The sequence below is a fragment of the Erythrolamprus reginae genome, chromosome 3, assembly GCF_031021105.1.
Source record: "Erythrolamprus reginae isolate rEryReg1 chromosome 3, rEryReg1.hap1, whole genome shotgun sequence".
Lineage (NCBI taxonomy): Eukaryota > Metazoa > Chordata > Lepidosauria > Squamata > Dipsadidae > Erythrolamprus > Erythrolamprus reginae.
The window spans coordinates 256,622,456-256,649,867 of NC_091952.1; the positions used below are offsets into that span (position 1 = coordinate 256,622,456).

At 43.5% G+C, this 27,412-nt stretch overlaps 1 protein-coding gene across 1 annotated transcript in view; it reads left to right on the plus strand.

Moving 5' to 3' along the window:
- The window catches only part of NAPRT (nicotinate phosphoribosyltransferase), a 42,483-nt gene that overhangs the window by 13,022 nt on the left and 2,049 nt on the right, over positions 1–27,412 (plus strand). The window contains exons 2-12 of the mRNA XM_070748395.1: positions 387–514; positions 2,529–2,611; positions 5,647–5,777; positions 8,717–8,832; positions 12,220–12,413; positions 16,551–16,691; positions 17,697–17,781; positions 21,046–21,126; positions 23,161–23,263; positions 24,088–24,245; positions 26,787–26,894. Coding sequence (XP_070604496.1) covers positions 387–514; positions 2,529–2,611; positions 5,647–5,777; positions 8,717–8,832; positions 12,220–12,413; positions 16,551–16,691; positions 17,697–17,781; positions 21,046–21,126; positions 23,161–23,263; positions 24,088–24,245; positions 26,787–26,894 — 1,328 coding nt within the window. The remainder of the gene's footprint in view (positions 1–386; positions 515–2,528; positions 2,612–5,646; positions 5,778–8,716; positions 8,833–12,219; positions 12,414–16,550; positions 16,692–17,696; positions 17,782–21,045; positions 21,127–23,160; positions 23,264–24,087; positions 24,246–26,786; positions 26,895–27,412) is intronic.

A 27,412-nucleotide genomic window follows, 5' to 3' on the forward strand; every position in this document is an offset into this window, starting at 1 on the left:
GACCCTTGTGGCACACCGCTTGTAACCTGACTCTGCTCAGAATACTCGCCATTCACAATAACTCTCTTAACAACAAAAGAATCCAAAAAAAAAATATCCAAAAAAATATCTTCTTGTTGTTAACAACAACAAAATCCAGCATCGTGATCTCGTTTGCTGTGTTGTATTGACATAATAATAATAATACACTATTGGGAGCAATCCTTGACAGTAATATGGTCAGAAAAGCCGGGTTGCCTAACAGCTGAACTTGGAAATTCCTTATAGTTGAAGGGAATGCCCCCCCCCTTCCTTTCTTTTGCAATTTTTTTTGCAGCTTTAAAAAATTTCCTTTCTTAATAAGGGAAAATGTTTTTGATTTCTTCCTTGGCTTTCTTTCGTTCCAGATATCGAGTACCTGAAATCTGTCCTTCCGGCCACCACCGAGGAAGCCTTCTTCGAATACTTGTCCACGGTCGATGCCTCCGAGGTCTCGGTCTCGTCTGCCCCGGAAGGCTCCGTGGTCTTCTCCCGGGTGGGTGCAGCTTCTGGGGATGCCCCTCGAGGAAGGGCAGCGCGGGTGAGCTCAGAACAGCCAGGCGTCTTGCAGGAGGAGGAAGGGAGTGAGTGAGAGAGAAGAAGGAAGGAAGGAAGGACAAAAGGAAAGAAGAAGGAAGGACAGAAGGAAGGTAGGTAGGAAAGAAGAACAAAAAGAAGGAAGGAAGGTTGGAAGCAAGGAAGGACAAAAGGAAAGAAGGAAGGAAGAACAAAAAGAATGAATGAAGGAAGAACGGAAGGAAGGACAAAAGGAAAGAAAGAAGGACGGAAAGGAAGGACAAATAGAAAGAAGGAAGGAAGAATGGAAGGAAGGAAGAGGTGAAAAGGAAGGAATAGAGAAGCGAGAAAAGATGGAGGAAGGAATGGAAGGAAGGTGGGAGGGAAGGAAGGGAAGAAGAAGAGTGGGCGGAATGAAGGAATTGGGAAGAAGGGAAGGAAGGAATAGGAGAGAAGGAAGGAGGGTGGGTGAGTGAGTGAGAGAAAAGGAGGAATAGATGGAAAGAAGGTAGGAAATGGGGAGGGAGGAAGGATGGGTGGAAAGGAAAGAGTGGGTGGAGGAATGGAAAGGAAGGGTGGAAGGAGAAAAGGAATAATTGTGAAGGAGAGAAGGAAAAAAGTGGGAGGGAAAGAAGAGAGGGAGGAAGAAGGTTGGGAGGAAAGGAAAGAATTGGAAAGAAAGGGGAGGAAGGAAGGGAGGAATAAAAGGAAAGAAAGGAAGGGAGGAATAGAAGGAAAGAGGGTGGGAGGAAATGAGGGGAGGCAGGGAGGGAAGGAAGGGAACGAGGGATGGATGGAGGAATGGAAAGAAAAAAGAGAGGAAGGGTGGATGGGTGGAAAGGAAAAGGTGGGAGGGGAGGAATGGAAAGGAAGGGTGGAAGGAGAAAGGGGAGGAAGGTTGGGAAGAAAGAATGGTGAAGGAGAAAAGGAAAGAAGGGTGGGTGAGAGGAAGGGAAGGAAGGAAGGAAGAAGAAGGAGTATGGAAAGAGAAAAGCTGAAAGGAGAGAGAGGAAGGAATTAAAAGGCAAGGTGGAAAAGAAAGAAGGGGGAGGTGAAGGAAGGAGGCAGAATGGAGGATGAAATAAAAGGAGGGAGGGAAGGAAGGAAGGAAGGATTGTTAATTGAAGTAGCCCAGAGTTTTCACTCCTTTCAGGCTAAAAGGCCTTTCTGAGATTGTCTAACCTCCCAGCCAAGATAGCTGTCAAGCCGGTGCAGATGTTGGTGATGAATTAATGGCTTGCCACACCATCTATAGGAGGCCAGATGATGATGGGAACTTGGGAGGGGCTATTTTCATGAGGGGGCAGATGTAGCCACAAAGCATTATTTCAAGAAAGTCAAGGTCATCCTATGTACGTCACCTGGGCGGAAGCGGAAGGAGGTCTTGCCACACTGGCACAATCTGAGGGGGCAGCGCGACAAATTTGTGTGTGTGTGTGGGGGGGGGAGACATGTGAACTTTCAACTGGATAGGAAACTCAGATTCGGGTTCCTCAGTGGAGCTGCCAGGATGGCTCCGGCAATAAATTGGAATTTTAAGCAATGCCTTGACTTGGACTCTGGTTTAAATGTGGACGTTACCTGGAACCTCAACAATTAACCCGAATCTGAGCATCCCACCCAGTTGAAAGTTCACATCCTCACCCACAAACTTGTCACGTTGCCCACAAAGGTTGTGCCAGTGTGGCCAGTCCTCCTTCCACTTCCGCCCAGGTGGGTGGGCATAGGATGGCTTTGAACCACTCTTGACTTCGAGTCTACAGAGAGGGGCGTCATACAAATTTAATAAATAAATAAATAAAGACTTAGACTCTTGATTTAATAATAATAATAATAATAATAATAATAATAATAATAATAATAATTCATTAGATTTGTATGCCGCCCCTCTTAAATTGGGATGTTACCTGGAACTTTGACAATAGCATCTTCTGAGCAATTGCGAGGAGTCTCATCCGTTGCTCCCCTTCTCTCCCCTGATTCTGCTCATCCAGGTGCCATTACTACAGGTCAGGGGTCCCTTGTTGGTGGTCCAGCTTATGGAGACCACCCTGCTGTGCCTGGTGAACTATGCCAGGTGAGTCTATGTGAGCAGCCAGGGAAATCTGTTATCTTCTCATCTTCTTATCCACCAACCAGGTTCCTGAGTTGATCTAGAGCAGTGGCTCTCAACATTTCTTTAAAAAAAAAAAAATCTTTATTAAATATATACGTTAATGAAACAGAGATAAATATAAATATAATGCCGTGGTGGCGCAGCAGGTAGAGTGCTGTACTGCAGGCCACTGAAGCTGACTTGTAGATCTGAAGGTCAGTGGTTCAAATCTCATCGCAGGCTCAAGGTTGACTCAGCCTTCCATCCTTCCAAGGTGGGTCAAATGAGGACCCGGATTGTGGGGGCAATAGCCTAGCTCTGTTAAAAAAGTGCTATTGCTAACATGTTGTAAGCCGCCCTGAGTCTAAGGAGAAGGGCGGCATAAAAATTGAATGAATGAATGAATAAATGAATAAATAAATAAAATAATACATGACATATCAATTGAAAAGAGAAGGATGAAAGTGAGAGGATAGGAAAGACATACAGTGTTCCCTCGATTTTCGCGGGGGATGTGTTCCGAGACCGCCCGTGAAAGTCAAATTTCCGCGAAGGAGAGATGCGGAAGTAAATACACTATTTTTGGCTATGGACAGTATCCCAAGCCTTCCCTTAACACTTTAAACCCCTAAATTACAATTTCCCATTCCCTTAGCAACCATTTAGATTATTATTCACCATGTTTATTTATTAAAGTTTATTTTAAAAAAATGTTTTTTAAAGGCAGACGAAAGTTTGGTAATGACATATGACCTCATCGAGCGGAGAAAAACATGGTATCGGGGGAAAAACCGTGAAGTATTTTTTAATTAATATTTTGGAAAAAACGTATAGACGTTTCGCGAAGTTCGAACCCGCGAAAACCATGGGAACACTGTAGTAGAAAAGAGAAATTTGGGGAAAGAAAAAAAAAAGGGGGGGATTGAGAAAATAATGAGAAAAGGAGAAGACATGCTGGCTATTTAGCTGGCCTCTGATTAAAATATGTAGTTGGTGTAAATTTCCCTTGATATTTGTTAGTTCATTGCATGGGGTTAATTAAATTTTTGTAGATATTGTTGGTGTTTAATAGGCAAGACCTTGTCCATGCACTCAATATTTTAGTGTCTAAACGTTGCGTCGATCAATATCTTTTGTAAGTTATGTGAAAAGTTTGTTTGCGTGCTTAACCTTTCTAATGCCATGACCCCTTAATACAGTTCCTCGTGTTGTGGTGAACCCCAACCATAAGTCTAGCACCAATTCTCCCAACAGTACTTTAAGCTGATTGGCAGGAAGGTCAGAGGGACATGCCCACTGTATAAACGCCTGATTGGTTGGATTATAAAAAAATTATTATTATTTATTATTTATTGGATTTGTATGCCGCCCCTCTCCGCAGACTTGGGGTGGCATACAAAAATATGTTCCAAGGTGCCAGAATAGGAGCTTTAGTTCCTAAAACACCATGGGGAATTTGTTTTTTCCCCATAGTCTTAGGCGACCCCTGTGAAACGGTCGTTCAACCCCATCAAAGGGGTCCCGACCCCCAAGTTCAGAACCACTGATTTAAAGGGATGCATGGAATATTTTGGAGTTTAGTGTGGCCTGTTTTTGAATGCGAAATGGGGTGTTTTCAATGTTACTACACTGCTCAAAAAAATAAAAGGACCACTTAAACAACACAATAGAACTCCAAGTAAATCCAACTTCTGTGAAATCAAACTGTCAATTTAGGAAGCAACACTGATTGACAATCAATTTCACCTGCTGTTGTGCACTTTCAACTTTGTACAGAACGAAGGATTCAGTGAGAACAATTCATTCCTTCAGATCTTGGATGTGTTATTGGAGGGTTCCCTTTGTTTTATTTTATTTTTGAGCAGTACAGTATATATTCAGCATATCTTTTCCTGGGAAATTCAACATTTTTTCCCAAATGGATCTGAGATTGACGTTTCAAGGTTTACTGAATAAAGGTAATAAATTCCACAGAATTTGAACCCCGAATTTTGGACAAATTCTGTGAGCTGTCCCATTTGAAGTTCCTCAGTTCAAAAGCTGTTCTGCTACAATGCTCACATTTAAGGATAGGATGGGATGGGATGGAATATAGACTAGAATAGAATATAGTATACAATAGAGCAGTGTTTCCCAACCTTGGCAACTTGAAGATATCTGGACTTCAACTCCCAGAATTCCCCAGCCAGTGTTCGCTGGCTGGGGAATTCTGGGAGTTGAAGTCCAGATATCTTCAAGTTGCCAAGGTTGGGAAACACTGCAATAGAGGATAGAATATAGGATAAAAAATAGAGAATACAGAACAGAATAGAAAATAAAAAGAGAAAATAGAGAATGCAGAATAGAATAGAAAATAAAAAATAGGAAATACAGAATAGAATAGAATAGAATAGAAACTATGGAATGGAATAGAGTAGAATGCAGAATAGAACAGAACAGAAAAATAACTTCATTGTCACTTTTTATGTACACTAATCAGCATATATTAAAATGAATTTTAATAGGAAAGTGAACACAAGAACAAGGGGACACAATCTGAAGTTAGTTGGGGGAAAGATCAAAAGCAACGTGAGAAAATATTATTTTACTGAAAGAGTAGTAGATCCTTGGAACAAACTTCCAGCAGACGTGGTTGGTAAATCCACAGTAACTGAATTGAAACATGCCTGGGATAAACATATATCCATTGTAAGATAAAATATAGGAAATAGTATAAGGGCAGACTAGATGGACCAGGAGGTCTTTTTCTGCCGTCAGACTTCTGTGTTTCTATGAAATTTTATTGCATGCAGCTCTCAAAGGGCCACCACCTCCAATTTACACCTTTAAGGATGGGAAAGAATGAAACATAGGGATTTTGGTGTGCGGTTTTCAGTTCCGGCTTTACCCTACTTGCAACGCACTTGGCCTCTAATAACACTATGCCTTTCTCCGCCAATGGAGCCAGGGATGGTTTCTATTTAGCGGTTTTCGGTTGTGGCCGGCCTGACGTTCACTGATGGATTTTGCTTCCGCAGTCTGGTGGCCACGAACGCCGCCCGGTTCCGTCTTGCCGTGGGCCCAGAGAAGAAGCTGATGGAGATGGGCCTGCGCCGGGCTCAGGGGCTGGACGGGGGCCTCTCGGCATCCAAGTACTCCTACGTGGGCGGTAAGGCCTGGTTTGTGTCTGGGCTCTCCAAGGCTGCGGTGGGAGGCCGGAGGGAGGGAGGGAGACCAGGTCGCAAAGTTAACTCCACAGCTGAAGAATTTATTTATTTATTTATTGGATTTGTATGCTGCCCCTCTCCGGAGACTCGGGGCGGCTAACAGCAATAATAAAACAGCATATAATAATCCAATACTAAAAACAGTTAAAAACCCATTATTATAAAACCAAACATACGTACAGACATACCATGCATAAATTTGTAAAGGCCTAGGGGGAAAGAGCATCTCAATTCTCCCATGCCTGGCGGCAGAGATGGGTTTTGAAGAGCTTACGAAAGGCAAGGAGGGTGGGGGCAATTCTAATCTCGGGGGAGTTGGTTCCAGAGGGCCGGGGCCGCCACAGAGAAGGCTATTCCCCTGGGTTGCGCCAAGCGACATTGTTTAGTTGACGGGACCCGGAGAAGACCCACTCTGTGGGACCTAACTGGTCGCTGGGATTCGTGCGGCAGAAGGCGGTCCCGGAGATATTCTGGTCCGATGCCATGAATGGCTTTATAGGACATAACCAACACTTTGAATTGTGACCGGAAACTGATCGGCAACCAATGCAGACTGCGGAGTGTTGGTGTAACATGGGCATACCTGGGGAAGCCCATGACTGCTCTCGCAGCTGCATTCTGCACGATCTGAAGTTTCCGAACACTTTTCCAAGGTAGCCCCATGTAGAGAGCGTTACAGTAGTCGAACCTCGAGGTGATGAGGGCATGAGTGACTGTGAGCAGTGACTCCCGGTCCAAGTAGGGCCGCAACTGGTGCACCAGGCGAACCTGGGCAAACGCCCCCCTCGCCACAGCCGAAAGATGTTTCTCTAATGTGAGCTGTGGATTGAGGAGGACGCCCAAGTTGCGGACCCTCTCTGAATGCTTTGGTGGAGAACAGACAGGGCTGTAGAAAGTGTTGTCTATTTGTTTGTCTGTCTCCCCTCCTTCCCTCTTTCCCTCCTTTTCTGTTTCCCACTCTTCCCTTCCCTTTCCCCCTTTCTCTCTTCCTCTTTCCCTCCCTTTCTCTTTCGCTCTCTCCTTTCCCTTCCCCCCTTCTCCTTCCCCCTTTCTTTCCCTCCCCCGCCTCTCTCTTTTGCCCTGTCCCTCCTTCTTTCCCACCCTTCCCCTCTCCATTTCTCTCTCTTTCCCGGGTGGTGCAGTGGTTAGAGTGCAGCACTGCAGGCTACTTTGGCTACTTGCTAGTTGTAGTTCAGCAGTTCAAATCTCACCACCAGCTCCAGGTGGACTCTGTCTTCCATCCTTCCGAGGTGGGTCAAATGAGGACCCAGATTGTTGGGGGCAAGAGGCTGACTCTCTGTAAACCTCTTAGGGCTGGAAAAGCACTAGGAAGCGGTAGATAAGTCTAAAATGCTATGACTATTTCCCCCCTCTCTCTTTCCCTCCCTCCCCCCTCTCCCTATCCTTCCCTCCCCTGTCTCTTTCTCTCTCCCTCTTTCTCGCCCCTTCTCTTCCACTCTTTCCCTCCCACTCTCTCTCTCCCTCCCTCTCTCTATCTCTCTCCCATGTATCATTTATGAATATGTCTACCATATTCTGTCAAGTGTGAAAAACGATCACAAATCACTTTTTCCTGGTGTTTTTGTACCTTTGAACGGTCACTGAATGAGCGGTTGTAAGTCAAGGACTGTCAACTTCCATCCCTCTAATTCAAGGGCTTCAACCAAATGCTTGTGAAGAGAGATGCTCAAATGTTCTAGGCTGCATTAACAGAGGGAGAGAGTCAAGATCACGTGAAGGGTTAATACCACTTTATAAGGCCACACGTGAAATACTGCATTCAGTTTTGGTCGCCACGATGCAAAAAGGATGTTGAGACTCTAGAAAGAGTGCAGAGAAGAGTGACAAAGAGGAAGAGGGAACTGGAGGCTAAAACCTATGAAGAACGGTTGCAAGAACTGGGCATGGCTAGTTTCATGAAAAGAAGGACCAGGGGAGACATGATAGCACTCTTCCAGTATCTCATGGCTTGCCACAAAGAAGAAGGAGTCAACCTATTCTCCAAAGCACCTGAGGGTAGAACAAGAAGCAATGGGTGTACACTAAACAAGGAGAGAAGCAACTTAAAACTAAGGGGAAATTTCCTGACAGTTAGAACAATTAACCAATTAAAATTGAACGGGTCCAAAGAAGGGCTACAAAAATGGTGGAAGGTCTTAAGCATAAAACTTATCAAGAAAGACTTCATTAACTCAATCTGTATAGTTTGGAGGATAGAAGGGAAAGGGGGGATATGATTGAAACATTTAAGTATGTGAAAGGGTTAAATAAGGTTCAGGAGGGAAGTGTTTTTAATAGGAAAGTGAACCCAAGAACAAGGGGACACAATCTGAGGTCAGTTGGGGGAAAGATCGGAAGCAACATGAGAAAATATAATTTTACTGAGAGAGGAGTAGATGCTTGGAACACATTTCCAGCAGACGTGGTTGGTAAATCCACAGGAACTAAATTTAAACATGCCTGGGATAAACATAGATCCATCGTAAGATAAACTATAGGAAATGTTGTTAGCCGCCCCGAGTGTACGGAGAGGGGCGGCATACAAATCCAATAATTAATTAATTAATTAATTAATTAATTAAATAGTATAAGGGCAGACTGGATGGACCAGGAGGTCTTTTTCTGCCGTCCATCTTCTATGTTTCTATGTTTAGCCAGTGGAACAGCTTGCCTCCAGAAGTTGCGAATGCTGGAAGTTTTAAAGCAGATGTTGGACAACCAGCTGTCTGAAGTAGTGTAGGTTTTCCTGCCTAAGCAGAGGGTTGGACTGCAAGATCTCCAAGGTCCCAACTTCTGTTCTTATTATATGTTCTCTCTCAGCTCCTCTCGTGTCTCCTCATTCTCACCCCATCCTCTGTCTCGCAAATTTACCCTTTTCCAGGTTTTGATTTTACCAGCAACGTCCTGGCCGGGAAACTCTACGGCATTCCAGCACGGGGAACGTTGGCTCATTCCTACGTCTCCTCCTTTACCTCCATGGACGATGTAAAACCACGGGTTAGTATATTCATGGTGGCAGGAGACGTTCGCTGTGGATAAACTGCCACAAAGAGGGAGGGGGGTGGTCAACCTGAGCGTAGGACAAGAAAATATTATTTCACTGAAAGAGTAGTAGATCCTTGGAACAAACTTCCAGCAGACGTGGTTGGTAAATCCACAGTAACTGAATTTAAACATGCCTGGGATAAACATATATCCATTGTAAGATAAAATACAGGAAATAGTATGAGGGCAGAGGTCTTTTTCTGCCGTCAGTCTTCTATGTTTCTATAATATTTTCTCAAGCTGTTCTGATCTTTCCCTTGACTAACCTCAGATTGTGTCCCCTTGTTCTTGTGTTCACTTTCCTATTAAAAACACTTCCCTCCTGAACCTTATTTAACCCTTTAACATATTTAAATGTTTCGATCATGTCCCCTCTTTCCCTTCTCTCCTCCAGACTATACAGATGGAGTCCATGAAGTCTTTCCTGATACGTTTTATGCTTAAGACCTTCCACCATTCTTGTAGCCCGTCTTTGGACCCGTTCAATTTTGTCAATATCTTTTTGTAGGTGAGGTCTCCAGAACTGGACACAGTATTATTCCAAATGTGGTCTCACCAGCGCTCTATACAGCGGGATCACAATCTCCCTCTTCCTGCTTTTTATACCTCTAGCTATGCAGCCAAGCATTCTACTTGCTATCCCTGCCAATACAGTACTCAGATTGAGGATTCCTTTTCCCCAAGTGCATTATTTTACATTTGGAAACATTAAACTGCAGTTTCCATTGCTTTGACTATTTATCTAGTAAAGCTAAATCTGGGTCCTCACAGAGGGGCAGTATACAAATCTAATAAATTATTATAATTATTATTAATTATTATTAAATAATAATAAAAATAATAAAAAATAATAAAAATAATAATTTGCCATATTACATACTCCTCCAGGAATATCAACCCTATTGCACACTTTAGAGTATCGGCAAATAGGCAAACCTTCCCTACCAAACCTTCCCCTATGTCACTCACAAACATATTAAAAAGAATAGGACCCAGAACAGACCCTTGTGGCACACCGCTTGTAACCTGACTCTGCTCAGAATACTCGCCATTAACAATAACTCTCTGATGTCTACGCTTCAGCCAGCTGCAAATCCATTGAACTATCCAGGGATTAAGTCCAATCTTCACTAATTTATCTATCAGCTCTTTATGTGGAACCGTATCAAAGGCTTTGCTGAAGTCCAGGTAGACAATAACACGCCACCACCTTGATCCAACACCTTTGTGACATAGTCAAAGAACTCAATGAGATTAGTCTGACACGATTTGCCATCAGTAAAACCATGCTGATTTGGGTCCAATAAGTTATTGTTTTTTAGGTGCTGATTTATCCTCTTTTTGAGTAGAGTCTCCATCATTTTAACTACCACTGATGTCAAGCTAACTGGCCTGTAGTTACCAGCTTCTTCTCTACTGCCCTTCTTGTGGATAGGCACAACACTGGCCATTCTCCAATCCTCAGGAACATCTCCTGTTAACAAGGATTGGTTAAACAAATCAGTCAGGGGGGCAGCAATGACAGATCTGAGTTCTTTAAGAACTCTGGGGTGGATGCCATCTGGACCCATTGCCTCCTTCCTTCGTTCCTTCCCTCCTTCCTTCATTCCCAGAAAGATCTCTTCATTCCTTCGTTCCCAGAAAGAGCTCCAGAAAGATCTCTCGAAATTGAGTGAGTGGGCAACAAAGTGACAAATGCATTTTAACCTAAACAAATGCAAAGTTATGCATATCGGGGCAAAGACCCCAATTATACCTACCAATTGATGTGGACCAAGCTTTCTGAGACAAGCCAAGAAAGGGATCTTGGGGTTTTGGAGGACAGCTCAATGAAGAGGTCAACCCAGTGCGCAGCAGCAGTAAAAAAAGCAAATTCCATGCTTGGCGTGATTAGGAAGGGAATTGAAAATAGGTCGGTAAGTGATGTATTGCCTCTGTACAAATCGATGGTGAGACCACACTTGGAGTCCTGTGTACAGTTCTGGTCATCACACCTCAAGGAGGATATAATGGAACTGGAAAAGGGGCAACAAGAATGATCAAGGAAATGGAGCCCCTCCCTTATTGATTGATTGATTGATTGATTGATTGGATTTGTATGCCGCCCCTCTATGCAGACTCAGGGCTGCTAACAACAGTTATGAAACCAGGTTGCAACACCTTGGTCTCTTCAGCCTTGAAAGACGGCGTTTAAGGGGTGACTTGATCGAAGTGTATGAAATCCTGCATGGGATAGAAAAGGCGGATAGAGAAACATTATTTTCTTTATCACACAATCCTAGGACGAGGGGGCCCTCCCTAAAGCTCATAGGTCAGAAAGTGAGGACAAATCAAGGGAAATATTTCTTCCCCCAGAGGGTTGTTGGTTGATGGGATTCCCTTCCAGAAGAGGTTGTGACAGCTGTCAGCCTGGAGAGCTTCAAGGCAGGATTGGACAGATTCATGGATGCCAAGTGTATCAGGTGGTGATTGAAATGGAGGTTCAGGTGCCACCTCTATGTTGGTTGAGGTAGGCAGAGTTCCATTGGGTCCCATTTGTTGGGTGTTGAGGGAAAGGGAGGGTTTTGCCTTCTCTTTCTGTTCAACATCCCCAAGGACAATTGGGGGCCACTGTGGGATACAGAATGCCGGACTCGATGGGCTTTTTCAGCAGGGCTCTTCTTAGGTTCTTAAGTTTTGTGTGTAAACTTGTTTTATGGGGTTTCCTGGCTTAGGCAGAACAGTAAATAGTCAGAAAGACTAGAATAGAATATAATTCTTTATTGGCCAAGAGTGATTGGAGACACAAGGAATTTGTCTTGGTGCAGATGTTCTCAGTGTACATAAAAGAAAAAGATACATTTGTCAAGAATCGTGTGGTATAACACTTAATGATTGTCATAGGGATCAAATAAGCAATGAAGAAACAATCAATATTAATAAAAATCCAAGACCAAGCTACAAGAAATAAATTGGAATCACTCTATAATATGTAAATAGATATATTGCTCAATATACATATTGTATAGTCAAGTGGACTATACAAGAAACACCCCCGATTTGGTGGTGGGGAATGTGTGTGTGTCTGGATGGTGGGCACATTTCACTATGCACTGTTTTATGTTGTGTGTATATAAACTTGTTAAAAATTAATAAAAAATAATTTAAAAAAATATTAATAAAAATCTTAGGATACAAGAAAGTCCTATAAGTTGATGCACCTGCTTGGTCTTCCAAGAACCTTATGTAGAAGGTCCGTTCTGAGTAGAGGCCAGGAAATCCCAGACTCTTTAAGAAGGTGGCTGAAGTAGTCGGGCATCTCGAGATGCGGTTGGTCATTTTCTCTCTTCTCCCCAGTAGAGCCTGCGGCCCCTGATGGGAAAGGAACCGGTGGATTTTCCAACCCTGGTGGACAACTGGTTGACCCAAGTGTGCCAATTACTCCAAGTGCCTGCAGAGAAGGTGAGCTGTGGAGAGCGGGCAGCCTTCACGTCCTACGCCATTGCCTACCCACACAACTTCCACGGGCTGGTGGATACCTACTGCGTCAGGAGGTAAGGAAAAGGGAGGCTGAAAACCCTACTTTTTAGATAGAATCTTGAGATTTGGGGTGGGGACTGGCATGGTCATCTTTGGTTGGACCCAGAATATCTCCGGGACCGCCTTCTGCCGCACAAATCCCAGTGACCGGTTAGGTCCCGCAGAGTTGGCCTTCTCCGGGTCCCGTCGACAAAACAATGCCGTCTGGCAGGACCCAGGGAAAGAGCCTTCTCTGTGGCGGCCCCGACCCTCTGGAACCAACTCCCCCCGGAAATTAGGATTGCCCCCACCCTCCTTGCCTTTCGCAAAGTCCCTAAAACCCACCTCTGCCTTCAGGCATGGGAAAATTGATTCCCCTGGACCGTTTTTGTTTTATGTATGGTGTGTATGAGATGTATGATTGTTTCTTATATTAAGGGTTTTAAATTGTTTTTAACTATTGGATTTGTATGGTTTTGTTGTTGTGAGCCGCTCCGAGTCTCCAGAGAGGGGCGGCATGCAAATCTAATAAAATAAAATAATAAAATAAAATATAATAAAATATAATAAAATAAAATAATAAAATAAATAAAATAATAAAATAATAAAATAAAATAAAATAATAAAATAAAATGGGAAGGGCGACGTCAGGCCGTGGAGGGGAGACTACTAAGGAATCCTGAAGACCAAGGTATCAAGGTTCCAGGTAACGTCTGAACTAAATCAGAATCCGAGTCAAAGTATTCCTCAAAGTTCCAATTTATCGCCGGAGCCATCCTGACAGCCACACTGGAAAACCGGAATCTTCAGTTTCCTACCTAGTTGAAAATTCACATCCCTTGTCCTCCCACCCACAAACTTGTCACGCTGCCCACTCAGATTGTGCCAGTGTCGCAAGTCCTCCTTCTGCTTCCGCCCAGGTGGTGGACATAGGATGTCCTTGAACCACTCGAAAGGATGCTTTGTGGCTGCATCTGTTCATGAAAATCTCCCCTCCCAAGTTCCCATAAACATCAGGACTTCTTTAGATAGTATGGCAAGCTGTTAAATTTATTGCCAATTTTGGCAGTGGCTTGACACAAGACCTGTGATGGCGAACCTATGGCAAGTGTGCCACAGGTAGCACGCAGAGTCACATTGGAGGATACGTGAGAGGTTGCCTGCGTCAGCTCCAGCGCCTGTGCGTGTGCTAGCCAGCTGATTTTTGGCCTTGGGAAAAGCCATTTCATCCTCTGGACGCTTCAGGAAACAAACCAGAAGTTCGGAAAACACACTTCTGGTTTGCCCATTGTGCTGTTTTTTTTTCTCACTCCGGAGGGTTCAGGGAAGCTTCCTGAAGCCCCCGAGTTCCAAAAAACAGCCCAACAGGCAAACTGGAAGTGCAGAGGATGTGAGAACTCCAATACTTGCGACCTTCAAGGGGAGATTGGGTGGGCATTTATCTAAACCAATTAGGTACCACAGAGTCATCCTTCTCCGGGTCCTGTCAACTAGACAATGTTGTTTGGCGGAACCTAGGGGAAGAGCCTTCTCTGGGAGCCCCAGTCCTCTGGTATCAGCTCCCCCCAGAGATTCGTACTGCCCCCACCCTCCTCGCCTGCCGTAAAAGTTTGCAGTCAGGCGGTAGGGAAAGCAAGCAGGATGCTTGGCTGCATAGCTAGAGGTATAACAAGCAGGAAGAGGGAGATTGTGATCCCCTTATATAGAGCGCTGGTGAGACCACATTTGGAATACTGTGTTCAGTTCTGGAGACCTCACCTACAAAAAGATATTGACAAAATTGAACGGGTCCAAAGATGGGCTACAAGAATGGTGGGAGGTCTTAAGCATAAAACGTATCAGGAAAGACTTCATGAACTCCATCTGTATAGTCTGGAGGACAGAAGGAAAGGGGAAGACAGGATCGAAACATTTAAATATGTTAAAGGGTTAAATAAGGTTCAGGAGGGAAGTGTTTTTAATAGGAAAGTGAACACAAGAACAAGGGGACACGATCTGAAGTTAGTTGGGGGAAAGATCAGAAGCAACATGAGAAAATATTATTTTACTGAAAGAGTAGTAGATCCTTGGAACAAACTTCCAGCAGATGTGGTTGGTAAATCCACAGTAACTGAATTTAAACATGCCTGGGATAAACATATCCATCCTAAGATAAAACACAGAAAATAGTATAAGGGAAGACTAGATGGATCATGAGGTCTTTTTCTATGTTTCTATGTTTAAAGTCACTCTGAGTCGCTCCAAGTCTTCGGAGATGGGAGGCATACAAATCTAATAAATAATTATTATTATGATTACCATCATCATCATCATCATCATCATTATTATTATTTTATTATTATTATTAAAGACCTATCTGTACCGCCAGGCTTGGGGTCACTAGACCCTCGCCCCCTGGCCAACAAGGGTAATATGTCTTGCTGTGTGAATGGGAATGAATGATTTTAAACCTTGTTAAGAGTTTTAAAAGTTTTTTAGCTATATTAATTGGATTTTTTAGATATGTATATTGTATATTGTTTTGATATGTTGTGAGCCGCCCCGAGTCCTCGGAGAGGGACGGCATACAAATCCAGTAAATAAATAAATAAAATGATGTCGGGACTCTTGCTTGAGCAGGTGGGGTGAACTAGATGACCTACAAGGTCCCTTTCAACTATAATAATCTAATCTAATTTAATCTAATCTGAGGACTACCTGTAGTTGGCTCACTAATGTATCTTTCCCCGGGAAAGTAGTCCTGATCTTCCTCTTATTTCTAAGGGAAGACGTATCAACATACCCTGTTTCCCCGAAAATAAGACGTACCCCGAAAGTAAGGCGTGTCAGAGGTTTTGCAGAATTTGCTAATATAAGGCACCCCCGAAAATAAGGCGTAGTCAAGTTTACATACGGTACGGTGGAAAAACATACGGTACCATTCAAAGCTGTTCATAGCGGTACCGTAATAATGTGGCGTCCCCTGCTGGCCCCTTCCATCGCTTTGTACCGTCCAGTACAGCAGACACAGTCTGCTGCTGTCTCAGCGCCATTACAGTCTCCACTACAGTGCGTAGACTGTAGTTCCTCTGGTGGCTGGAAGCTGCAATAGCGGGAGTATACTGTTGTACCATATAAGAGCCGTCGTTTGTGTGTGTGGGTGCCATACTGACAGGTACCGTGCCGTAATCAGTGTACTGTATGGTACACTTTCTTTGAGGGTGTCAGCTTTTCTGCCTGTGAATTTGTCTTATTTGAGAAATATAAGGCACCCCCCGAAAATAAGATGTAGCACAACTTTTGGAGCAAAAATTAATATAAGACAGTGTCTTATTTTTGGGGAAACACGGTAGAAACATAGAAGATTGACAGCAGAAAAAGACCTCCTGGCCCATCTCGTCTGCCTTTATACCATTTCCTGTATTTTATCTTAGGATGGATCTATGTTTATCCCAAGCATGTTTCAATTCAGTTCCTGTGGATTTACCAACCACGTCTGCTGGAAGTTTGTTCCAAGCATCTACTACTCTTTCAGTCAAATAATATTTTTTCAGGTTACTTCTAATCTTTCCCCCAATTAACCATCAAGGGGGATCAGGGCCTTAAAATTGGGATTTTGGTAAACCAAACAACTTCAAATACAATATTATTATTATTATTATTATTATTATTATTATTATTATTATTATTTATTAGATTTGTATATAAAATAACCTGAAGGGACTGGAGGTGGTCTTCGACTTGCAACAGTTCACTTAGCGACCATTCAAAGTTACAACGATGCTGAAAAAAGTAAACCTGCAGCCATTTTTCACACTTACTGACATCATCCTCATGATAAAAATTCAGACAGCTGGCTACTGACTCACATTTACGACTGTTTGCCTCCCCTTTGGAGACCTTCCGACGAGCAAAGACAAGGGAGGGACAAGCCCGGTTCACTTCTCAACCCTGCGATTATCTTAACAACTGCAGTGATTCACTTAATCACTTTCCTGGAAGGAAAGGCCGTAAAATTGGGGTGAAACTCACTTCACAGCCTGTCTCGTTTAGCGACAGAAATTGGGGGCTCCCATTGTAGTTGTAACTCGAGGACTAACTGTAAAGAACAACTCAAGAATTGGCCTCTTCTGTAAGCCTTTCTGAAGGCGCTTGTCCTTTGGAAAGCTTGATGGATGTTTTAATCTTCTCAGGAGCGGCATCCCCAACTTTTGTGCTGTCGCCCTGGCGTTGAACCAGCTCGGATACCGAGCCATCGGAGTCCGGCTAGACAGCGGAGACCTGGCCAAGCAGTCGGTGGAGATCCGGCATATCTTTCGGACCTGTAGCAAGCAGTGAGTTGTGTTAGTACTATGTACATAATTGGTTGGGCTTGGTAATATGCAAACAAACTATCAATGTGTGTTAAAATGAATTATAACACTATAACTTTAAGAGTTAGTGTTGCAGTTAGCCATAAGAGGGCGCCAGAAGCATCTCTGTGTCTCTCTGATTACTCTCTGCTATTTCTGGTTTGTCTGTAACTGCTGTAGAACTGTGTGTTCAAATGATACTAGTATCGGCCAGACTATTTACAAGACCGCTTTCTCCCTCATACTTCGCTGCAGCCATTAAGGGCCCACAGAGTCGGCCTTCTCCAAGTCCCGTGCGCCAAACAATGTTGGTTGGCGGGACCTCGGGGAAGAGCCTTCTCTGTGGCGGCTCCAACCCTATGGAATCAACTGCCTCCCTACCGGTCTTCCAGAAAGCTGTCAGAACCTGGCTTTTCCGGCAGGGCTGGAATTAAGATTGATTGTTAGTACGCATTGTGTTTATTTTTAATGTTATATGTCATTTTATTGATTTTTTAAACTGCTTTTTTACTTGTATTTATAACCGTTGTTAGCTGCTCAGAGTCCGTTTTGGAGTGAGCGGCATGTAAATGCCATTAAACAAACAAACAAACAAACAGATAAATAAATAAATAAATAAATAAATAAATAGAGAGAAACATTAGGACAGGGGGCAGAAGGCAAGCTGGTGCACCTATGCACGCCCTTTACCAACCTCTTAGGAATTGGGAGAGGTCAACAGTGGACAGTCTAAGGGTAAAGTTTTGAGGGTTAGGGGATGATACTACAGAGTCTGGTAGTGAGTTCCAAGCATTAACTACTCAGTTACTAAAGTCGTACTTCCTGCAGTTGGGTTTGGAGCGGTTTACTTTCAATTTGTATCTGTTGTGTGCTTGTGTGTTGTTGTGGTTGAAGCTGGACTAGACAGCTTAAACGTTGACACAGACTGTAGACGTGACAAAAACTGGGGGAAGGGGTCTCCCTTAACCCCTGTGTCTTCCTTTCCAGTTTCCAGGTTCCTTGGTTGGGGACGATACCCATCACGGTGAGCAACGATGTCAGCGAACAAAACTTGGAAGAATTGTCTCGAGAGGTGAGGATACGCCAATGCAGGTTGGCATTGGATGGGGGGGCAGGCCCCAGGGGAAGAGCCTTCTCTGTGGCGGCCCCGGCCCTCTGGAATCAACTCCCCCCAGAGATTAGAACGGCCCCCACCCTCCATGTCTTTTGCAAATTACTCAAGACCCACCTTTATCGCCAGGCATGGGGGAATTAAGATATTCCTTCCCCCTAGGGCCTAGGCCATTACAAGTTATGCATGGTATGTTTGTGTGTATGTTTGGTTTTATAATGAGGGTTTTTAGTTGTTTTATTAATTGGATTATTACATGCTGTTTTTTAATCATTGTTGTTAGCCGCCCCGAGTCTGCGGAGAGGGGCGGCATACAAATCCAATAAATAATAATAATAATAATAATAATAATAATAATAATAATAATAATAATAATAATAAATTTTAGGATGCTGTCTAGGGCTCTAAAACTTTCTTAGGCTTTGCAGTGAGGGTTCGAATAGAATAGAGCTGGAAGGGAACCCTAGAGGTCTTCTAGTCCAACCGTGATGGCGAACCTATGGCACCTGTGGTAGAGGTGGCACGCAGAGCCCTTTGATGGCATGTGCACCCTCGACCCAGGCCAGATCTCCGTAGCCTTTCTTTCATGAGCCTCTGTTTCCCTGCAAACGATGAAACAAACTCACGAAAGAAAACAAGCAACAAAGATGATTAGGTGACTGGAGGCTGAAACATTCGAAGAGCAGTTGCAGGAACTGAGCATGGCTAGTTTGATGAAAAGAAGGACCAGGAGAGACAGGATAGCAGTGTTCCAATATCTCAGGGGTTGCCCCAAAGGAGTCAGGCTATTCTCCAAAGCACCTGAGGGCAGGACAAGAAGCAATGGGTGGAAACTAAACAAGGAGAGAAGCAACATAGAACTAAGGAGGAATTTGTATTGTGTATTTTTAGTAGCTGAGGAAGCACCTGACTATAGGACGTGCCTAAATTCGAAGAGGAAAAAAACAAAAAAGATTTTTGGCCTCCTTGAGCCCATTTTGGGGCCTTTTTTCTGTCCCTTTTTTGGCCTTTTTTCTGCCTATTTTTTGCCTGGGCCTTTTTTCTGCCGGTTTGGGGGCTTTGTTCTGCCTGTTTTCAGGCCTTTCTGCCCCTTTCTGGGCCATTTTTCTTCCTGTTTGGGGGCCTTTTTTGCCTATTGGGGCCTTTTTTTCTTCCTGTTTTCGGGCCTTTCTCCTGTCCCTTTTCGGGCCTTTTCCCGCCTATTTTCTGCCTGTTTGGGGGCCTTGTCTGTCTGTTTTCAGGCCTTTCAGGCCTTTTTCGGGCCTTTTTTCTGCCTGTTTCCCGGCCTTTTTCCGGGCCCTTTCTGGCCCTTTCTTCTGCCTGTTTTTGGCCTTTTTTCTGCCTGTTTTGGGGCCTATTTCTGTTAGGCATATTTTGAGGGCTTTTTTCTGTCTGTTTCCGGGCCTTTTTCCAGGCCTTTTTTCTGGCCCTTTCTTCTGCCTGTTTTTGGCCTTTTTTCTGCCATGGTCTTTTTTCTACCTCTTTTGGGGCCCTTTTCTGCCTGTTTTTGGGCCTTTATTCTGCCCCTTTTTTGGGGCTTTTTTTCTGGCCGTTTTGAGGCCTTTTTTCTGCCTCTTTAGGGGTCTGTTCTGGGGCCTTTACCTGCCTGGGCAATTTTTTTGCCTGTTTCCGGGTCTTTTTCTGCCTGTTTTCAGGGGGGGGGGGGGGGGGTTCTGCCCATCTTAAGGCATTTTTGAGGCTTTGGTGGCCATTTTGGGAGTTTTTTTTAGGCCCATTTTAGAAGCTTTTTTGGGCCTGTGATAGAGGCGTTTTTTGGGCTGTTTTCAAAGCTTTTTCCAGTCCAATTTCAAGGCTTTTTCTGGCCATTTTTGAGGCTCCTTTTTGCCCCCCCCCCCCCCCCCGAAAAAAATACCCTGAAAAAACCCTTAAAAATGGCCTGGAAAAAACAGCCTTAAAAACGGGCTGAAAAACAGCCTCCAAAGCAAACCAGGAAAAGGCCCAAACGAAAAGGGCCTGTGGAGGCTGAAAAACGGCCAGCGAGTGTGTGGGCCTTCGACCATATTTGGTCTATATAAGACGCACAGACATTTTCATCCCCTTTTGGGAGACCAAAAAGTACATATTATAAACCAAAAAGTAAGGTATATCATTATTATATACTGTAATGACATACCGTCAGGCATGGGGGAATTGAAACACCTCCCCCGGGCATGTTCAACTTATACATGGTATGCTTGTGTGTGTCTCTGTTAGTATATGGGGTTCTTTTAAATCTTTAAATATTTTAATGTTATTTGGATTATTTATGATTTGTTCTATCTTGCTGTGAGCCGCCCCGAGTCTTCAGAGAGGGGCGGCATACAAATCTAAATAATAAATAAATAAATATTAGATGGGAGAGAAGAAAGATTGAGGTTATTCATCCAATAAATAGAGGATTGTAGACGGGTGGATTCCCATTACCGCCACTACCAGTGTGCTGCGCACAGAGCTTTGGTTCTCTTGCGCGGATGCGCATGCGTCCCAATGTGTTTTTGCTTCTGCGCATGCTCAGGAAGCAAAATCGCGCTGAAATCCCACGATGCACACAGATGCGAGATTTTGGTGGGTTTTAATGCTTCCGCGTATGCGCAGAAGCAAAAAAATCACTGAAATCTCTCTTGCCCGCGCACGTCCCCTCGCAAGCTTTTATTTATTTTATTTATTTATTTATTCGATTTGTATGCCGCCCCTCTCCAAGGACTCGGAGCGGCTTCCAACAACAGTACAATTTACAAATCCAATATTAAAACCAGAACATGTTAAAAAAAACCTTATTAAAAACAATCACACAATTTTGCTTCTGCGCATGCACATGAAGTCAAAATATGCTTGGACGTTCTTTATTTATATTACTACATATCTATTCTCTTCAATGTGTATTATGTATTGGACTAAATAAATAAAAAAATAAAAAAAATATAAAAATATAAAAATATAAAAATAAAAGTTAGTTGAAGCTACCACGCGCAGCATTTGCTACCGGTGCACTCTCCTCTACTGAATTTGTAGCAATCCACTACTAGTTGTAGGATAGCATCTGAGCTTGGGGTCCTTCAGCTCCTCTGATGCCAGGAGAGAACACCGTTCCTCTGATATTCAAAAAATGTGGCCTGCTCTGATTTGTGTTACATTGTGAGATGTGGGGTTTTTTTGGCTGTGTGATGATCCATGCATACACCTGGTCTTAGGAGTTCATTTTTGGTTTTTCCGTGCTTCCCACAGGGCAACGAAATTGATATGATTGGTGTTGGAACCCACCTGGTGACGTGTCCCCTTCAGACGACCTTAGGCTGCGTCTACAAGGTAACTCAGCTCTTTGCCCCCACGAGAATGACGTTTCGCCATGGGGTGAAAGAGGAGATGCTCTTAGGGGGCCAGGTTGTTAAATGGCCCTGATTGCTTCTCTAGGGCAGCCTTTGCAGGCCAGGAAGTCTGCTTGCTTCTCTGCATGCAAAAAAATGGCAAATGCATTTTAACCTAAACAAGTGCAAAGTGATGCACATCGGGGCAAAGGACCCCAATTAAACCTACCAACTGATGGGGACCAAGATTTCTGAGACAACCCAAGAAAGGGATCTTGGGGTTTTGGTGGACAGATCAATGAAGATGTCAACCCAGTGCGCAGCAGCAGTAAAAAAAAAAGCAAATTCCATGCTTGGCCTGATTAGGAAGGGAATCGAAAATAAGTCAGTAAGTGTTGTGTTGCCTCTGTACAAATCGATGGTGAGACCAGACTTGGAGTACTATGTACAGTTCTGGTCACTGCACCTTAAGGAGGATATAATGGAACTGGAAAAGGTGCAAAAAAGGGCAACAAGGATGATCAAGGAAATGGAGCCACCTCCCTTATGAAACCAGGTTGCAACGCCTTGGTCTCTTCAGCCTTGAAAGACAGTGTTTGAGGGGTGACTGGATCGAAGTGTATAAAATCATGCATGGGATAGAAATGGTGGATAGAGAAAAATTTGTCCTCACTTTCTCACCTGTGAGCTTTAGGGAGTGGCCCCCTCGTCCTAGGATTGTGTGATAGAGAAAAATTATTTTCTCTATCACACAATCCTAGGACGAGGGGGCCACTCCCTAAAGCTCACAGGTGAGAAAGTGAGGACAAATAAAGGGAAATATTTCTTCACCCAAAGGGTCCTTGGCTTATGGAATTCCCTTCCAGAAGAGGTCATGACAGCTGTCAGTCTGGATACCGTCAAAGCAGGATTAGACAGATCCATGGATGTCAAGTGGGTGGTTATTGAAATGGATGTCCAAGTACTGCCTCTAGGTTGGTTGAGGCAGGCAAGATTCCCTTGGGGACCATTTGTTGGGGGTCAAGAGAAAGGGAGGGTTTTGCCTTCTCTTTCTGCTCAAGATCCCCGTGGACAATTGGTGGGCCACTGTGGGCCACAGAATAATAATAATAATAATAATAATAATAATAATAATAATAATAATAATTGCGATGTCGATGATCTGAAAAAGAAAGTATGGATCATCGACATCGCAATCCCAGGGGACAACAGAATTGAGGAGAAGCAGCTAGAGAAATTAGTGAAATACGAAGATCTAAAAATTGAGCTGCAACGACTCTGGCATAAGCCCATGAAAGTGGTCCCAGTGGTACTTGGCACGCTGGGCGCAATGCCAAAAGATCTCAGCGGACATTTGAAAACCATTGGAATTGACACAATCTCCATCTGTCAATTGCAAAAGGCCGCTTTACTGGGATCGGCAAACATAATTCGCCGCTACATCCCGCAGTCCTAGGTGCTTGGGAAGCGCCCGACTGGGGATGAAATACGAAATCCAGCATAGTGATCTCGTTTGCTGTGTTGTACTGACATAATAATAATAATAATAATAATAATAATAATAATAATAATAATAATTTATTAGATTTGTATATCGCCCCTCTCCAAGGACTCGGAATGCTGGACTCGATGGGCTTTGGCCTGATTCAGCATGGCTCTTCTTATGATCTTATGTTCTTATGCTTTGGGGCAAGACAGAATCTCTAGGTCAGGGGTCCCCAAACTTTCTAACTTTAAGGCTTGTGGCTTTCATCTCCCAGAATCCAGGCAGTTGAAGTCCACAAGCCTTAAAAGTTGCCAAGGTTGGAGACCCCCTGCTCTAGATCACAGGTCACCAAGCTGGGTAATGAAATCTCTGCAAGAAACCAACCAAGCTCAGACAGCACCAAGGACTTTTAATTACAAGCATTTTATTTATTAAATTTATAAGGCACGTCTTTCGCCTATTGGGCAACAACGTACCACGTAACTGAGAGCAAGCAGTCCTCAATGAGGTTAAGCATCTTTAACTTGTTGCATTTGGCTCCATCTTTAGCTGGTAGAAGTCAACGGTTCTCCAAGGCTGAAAGTGACCGAAGACCCCGAGAAGACAACCTTGCCTGGACGGAAAGTGGCCTACAGACTATGGGATGAAGCAGGTGAGACAAACAGTCGCCTTCAAGTGGACCTAAATGGCTAACTGGTTTCGGAGTCTCTTGGCCTAGCCGACCTCCTGGAATATTGTTGTTGTTGTTGTTATTATTATTATTATCATCATCATCATCTTCATTATTATTATTTTTATTGATTGATTGATTTATTGATTTGATTTGATTTGATTTGTATGCCGCCTCTCTCCGTAGACTCGGGGAGCAATCTTGGAAAAGAATTTTCTTTGCAGTGCTTGAGGGAAGTAGACTTGTAATATTGAAGTACTGGGACTCCTTGTGACCCACTTTGTGGTGAAGCTAAACCTTGGCCTTGCTTGGACACTTGGCTGGCCAGGAGAAGAACTGCTGGATGAGACAGGTGTCAGGGTTCCAAATAGCATCCAAAATTAAATCACAGTCCGAGGCACAACATTCCTCAAAGTTGCAATTTATTGGCACATCTATGAGAAACCTGAATTTCTCCACCCAGTTTAAAGTTCATTCCCTTGTTCCCACACCCAGAAGGTTAACCAGCCTTCTTCTGCCAACGCGTTCGTTACTCCCATCAGCTTCCGGGCAGGTGTCGAACAAAGGATAACCTTGAGAATCTAGGAGGAATTTGTTATGGCTACGTCTCTGCATCCCTTATGCAACAGCCCCCTCCCAAATTCCCACAGCAGGAACACAATAATCTACATTCTAATATGTGGCAGACTAAAGTCTCCAAAATCAAACAATGGCTTAGGCCTGGAAACAGCTGCTGTCCATCACAAGCATCCACCCATCCGTCATAAGCCAGGTGTTAACTAACCTCACATCTGGTTTCTCTGCAGGCTTTCCATGCATGGATGTCATGGCCTTGGCAGAAGAATCGGCTCCTACGGCCGGCCAGGAGGTAGAATATTGGTCTCTGGGTGGAAACGAGAAATCAGGGAAAGTGACTCCTTCTGCGGTGGAAATCCTTCACGTGGACTACTTCAAAGATGGGCAGGTACTACAAATAACTGACATGGTTAATTAAGTTTAAAATTGGTAAACATTTATATGTTATTATGAAGAAATAATATTGTTAGTGGCTTTGAGTCCTTTTCGGAGTGAGCGGCAAATAATAATAATAATAATAATAATAATAATAATAATAATAATAATAATAATAATAATTATTATTATTATTATTATTATTATTATTATTATTATTATTATGCTGCATTGGCTGCCGATCAGTTTCCGGTCACAATTCAAAGTGTTGGTCATGACCTTTAAAGCCCTACATGGCATTGGACCAGAGTACCTCCGGAACCGCCTGCTACCGCACGAATCCCAGCAGCTGATAAGGTCCCACAGAGTTGGCCTTCTCCGCGTCCCGTTGACTAAACAATGTCGTCTGGTGGGCCCCAGGGGAAGAGCGTTCTCTGTGGCGGCCCTGGCCCTCTGGAATCAACTCCGCCCGGAGATTAGAACTGCTCCCACCCTCCTTGTCTTCCGTAAACTACTTAAGACCCACCTGTACCGCCAGGCATGGGGGATTTGAGGCATCTTTCCCCCAGGCTTATTATAATTTATGTTTGGTATGTATGTGCTGTTTGGTTTTTAATTATGAAAGGTTTTTAGTTTTTTTAATATTAGATTTGTGCCATTATAATATTGTTTTTATCGTTGTTGTGAGCCGCCCCGAGTCTTCGGAGAGGGGCGGCATACAAATCTAATAAATTATTAATTATTATTACTAATAATAATAATATTTGTATGCCGCCCCTCTCCAGAGACTCGTAGCGGCTCACAACACAAAACAGTATAAATCCAATGATTAAAACAATTTAAAACCCTTAATATAAAAAGCAATCATACATCTCATATAAGCCATGCATAAAACGGAAATGGCCCAGGGGAATCAATTTCCCCATGCCTGACAGCAGAGGTGGGTCTTAAGGAGTTTGCGAAAGGCAAGGAGGGTGGGGACAATCCTAATCTCCGGGGGGGAGTTGATTCCAGAGGGTCGGGACCGCCATAGAGAAGGCTCTTCCCCTGGGTCCTGCCAGACGATGTTGTTTCGTCGACGGGACCCGGAGAAGGCCAACTCTGGGACCTAACCGGTCGCTGGGATTCAGTGCAAGTAATAAAATAATAAAATAAAGACTGATCATAAGCAGTGTTCTCTCTAATTTTTTTGGGGGGGTGGGCGGAAAAGTAGTGTCTGGGTGGCACAAAAATAATAAATAAACAAACAAACAAACAAACAAACAACCCACCCTGTTTTGCCTCAGAGAATTTCAAAATAAAATACTGTACTGTGTGTCTATAACAGTGAGCTCATAATAGGGCAACTCTATCAATATCAAAATGCCACTTAAATAGTTGAGCTAGTTTCAAACTAGATTTTGATTTTCTTTCTCTCTTCCTTACTCCCATTCTTTTTCTTTCTCTTTTCCTTCCTCTCTTTTTTCTATCTGTTTCTCTCTGTTTCTCTCTTCCTCTCTCTCTCCTTCCCTCTCACTCTTTCCCTCTCGGCTTCTGGGCAGGTTTGGAAAACTCTGAGTTGATGATGATTTTTAAGTGAGCGATTGCTCACTGCTCAGCTTAGAGGGAACTATGATCATAAGTAACGCACATGATTAAGTAAATAAATAGACTTTATCTCAGGAATGCAGATAAGACTGAGTTTTTGGCACTCTTCCTGGACATCGATTACAGCCAGCTCTAAAGAGTGAACGCATGCAACCCTCCTTCAGTGGGTCGCCCTCTAGGGAAGCACAGCATGCCATGATTGTCACATCAGAATGAAATGACAGAGAGAAAGTTTTCTCGATGGGAGGACGACCTTGAATGCCTCAAGACCTCTCCTATTTATTGTGTATTCACAGTTCTGACATGTGGTACAGAATAACCAATTGCGAACGCCACATACATTAAACCATTCTCCAGCATCTATTTACTTTTGTACCTTATAAGGCAAGCTTCTCAGAAGCTACATTCCTTGCCTTTTCCCTTGATTGTGTGATTGCAAAGGAATGTCAGTAATGCATCCTTATATGGAAGTTTAGCTATTGGTTTTTCTTCACATTGCATACCAAGTCCATACATGGTCTGCAGCTTGCTTACTGAGCCAAGACTTTGTTGCCTTTCCATAGAGGAAGAATTAAGATTTTATTCAGCACATAATTTAGGCTTAAAACATCACTCTCCAGCAATATTTTATTTCCAAATTTCAGTGCTTAAAAATCTATGATTACAACAAAAGAGAAAAAGAACGGCTTCTGTGCTGTTTTAAACCTTGTGTTTCATCACGTCACATGTTGTTTTATCACTGTTGTTAGCTGCCCTGAGTCCATGGAGAGGGGTGGCATACAAATCCAATAAGTAAGTAAGTAAGTAAGTAAGTAAGTAAGTAAGTAAGTAAGTAAGTAAGTAAGTAAGTATGCTTGAGTGGGATTTTATCATAAAATAAGTGATTTCTGAGTTGGGGTTCGTTCTGGAGGCCCGTGCACAGAACATTATGTTCCCGTTTTCACTTCCTGCTTTTCTTGCCCCAAAGGTTTGCCGGCCCCTTCCTACCCTGTTGGAGGTCAAAGCTCACGCTCAGACGTCATTGGATAAGCTCAATCCCGTCCATAAGAGGCTGCAGGATCCGGAGGCCTACCAGGTACAAGTAGTGGGGAGAAAAGTGGGGTGAGGAGGCTGCCCCATCTTTTTGAATCTCATTTTGAGCCGGGGGTGGCGCAGTGGTTAGTGTGCAGCTCTGCAGGCTCCTTCAGCTAACTGCTGGCTGTACTTCAGCAGTTCAAATCCCACCACCGGCTCAAAATTGACTCAGTCTTCTGTCCTTCCTAGGTGGGTCAAATGAGGACCCAGATTGTTGGGGGCAAGAGGCTGATTTTGTCAACTGTTTAGAGAGGGCTGTAAAGGCACAAGGAAGCAGGATATTAGTCTAAATGTTTGTTTGTAGGGATGTTTGATTTTACAATAAGGGTTTTTTAGTTGTTTTAATATTGGATTTATATGATGTTTTTTATTACTGTTGTTAGCCGCCTCGAGTCTACGGAGAGGGGCGGCATACAAATCCAGTAAATGAATGAATGAATGAATGAATGAATGAATGAATGAATGCTATTGCTATTTTTCTCAGAAAGGCCACGTTAAAGAAAAAGAAATGCCTTTAAG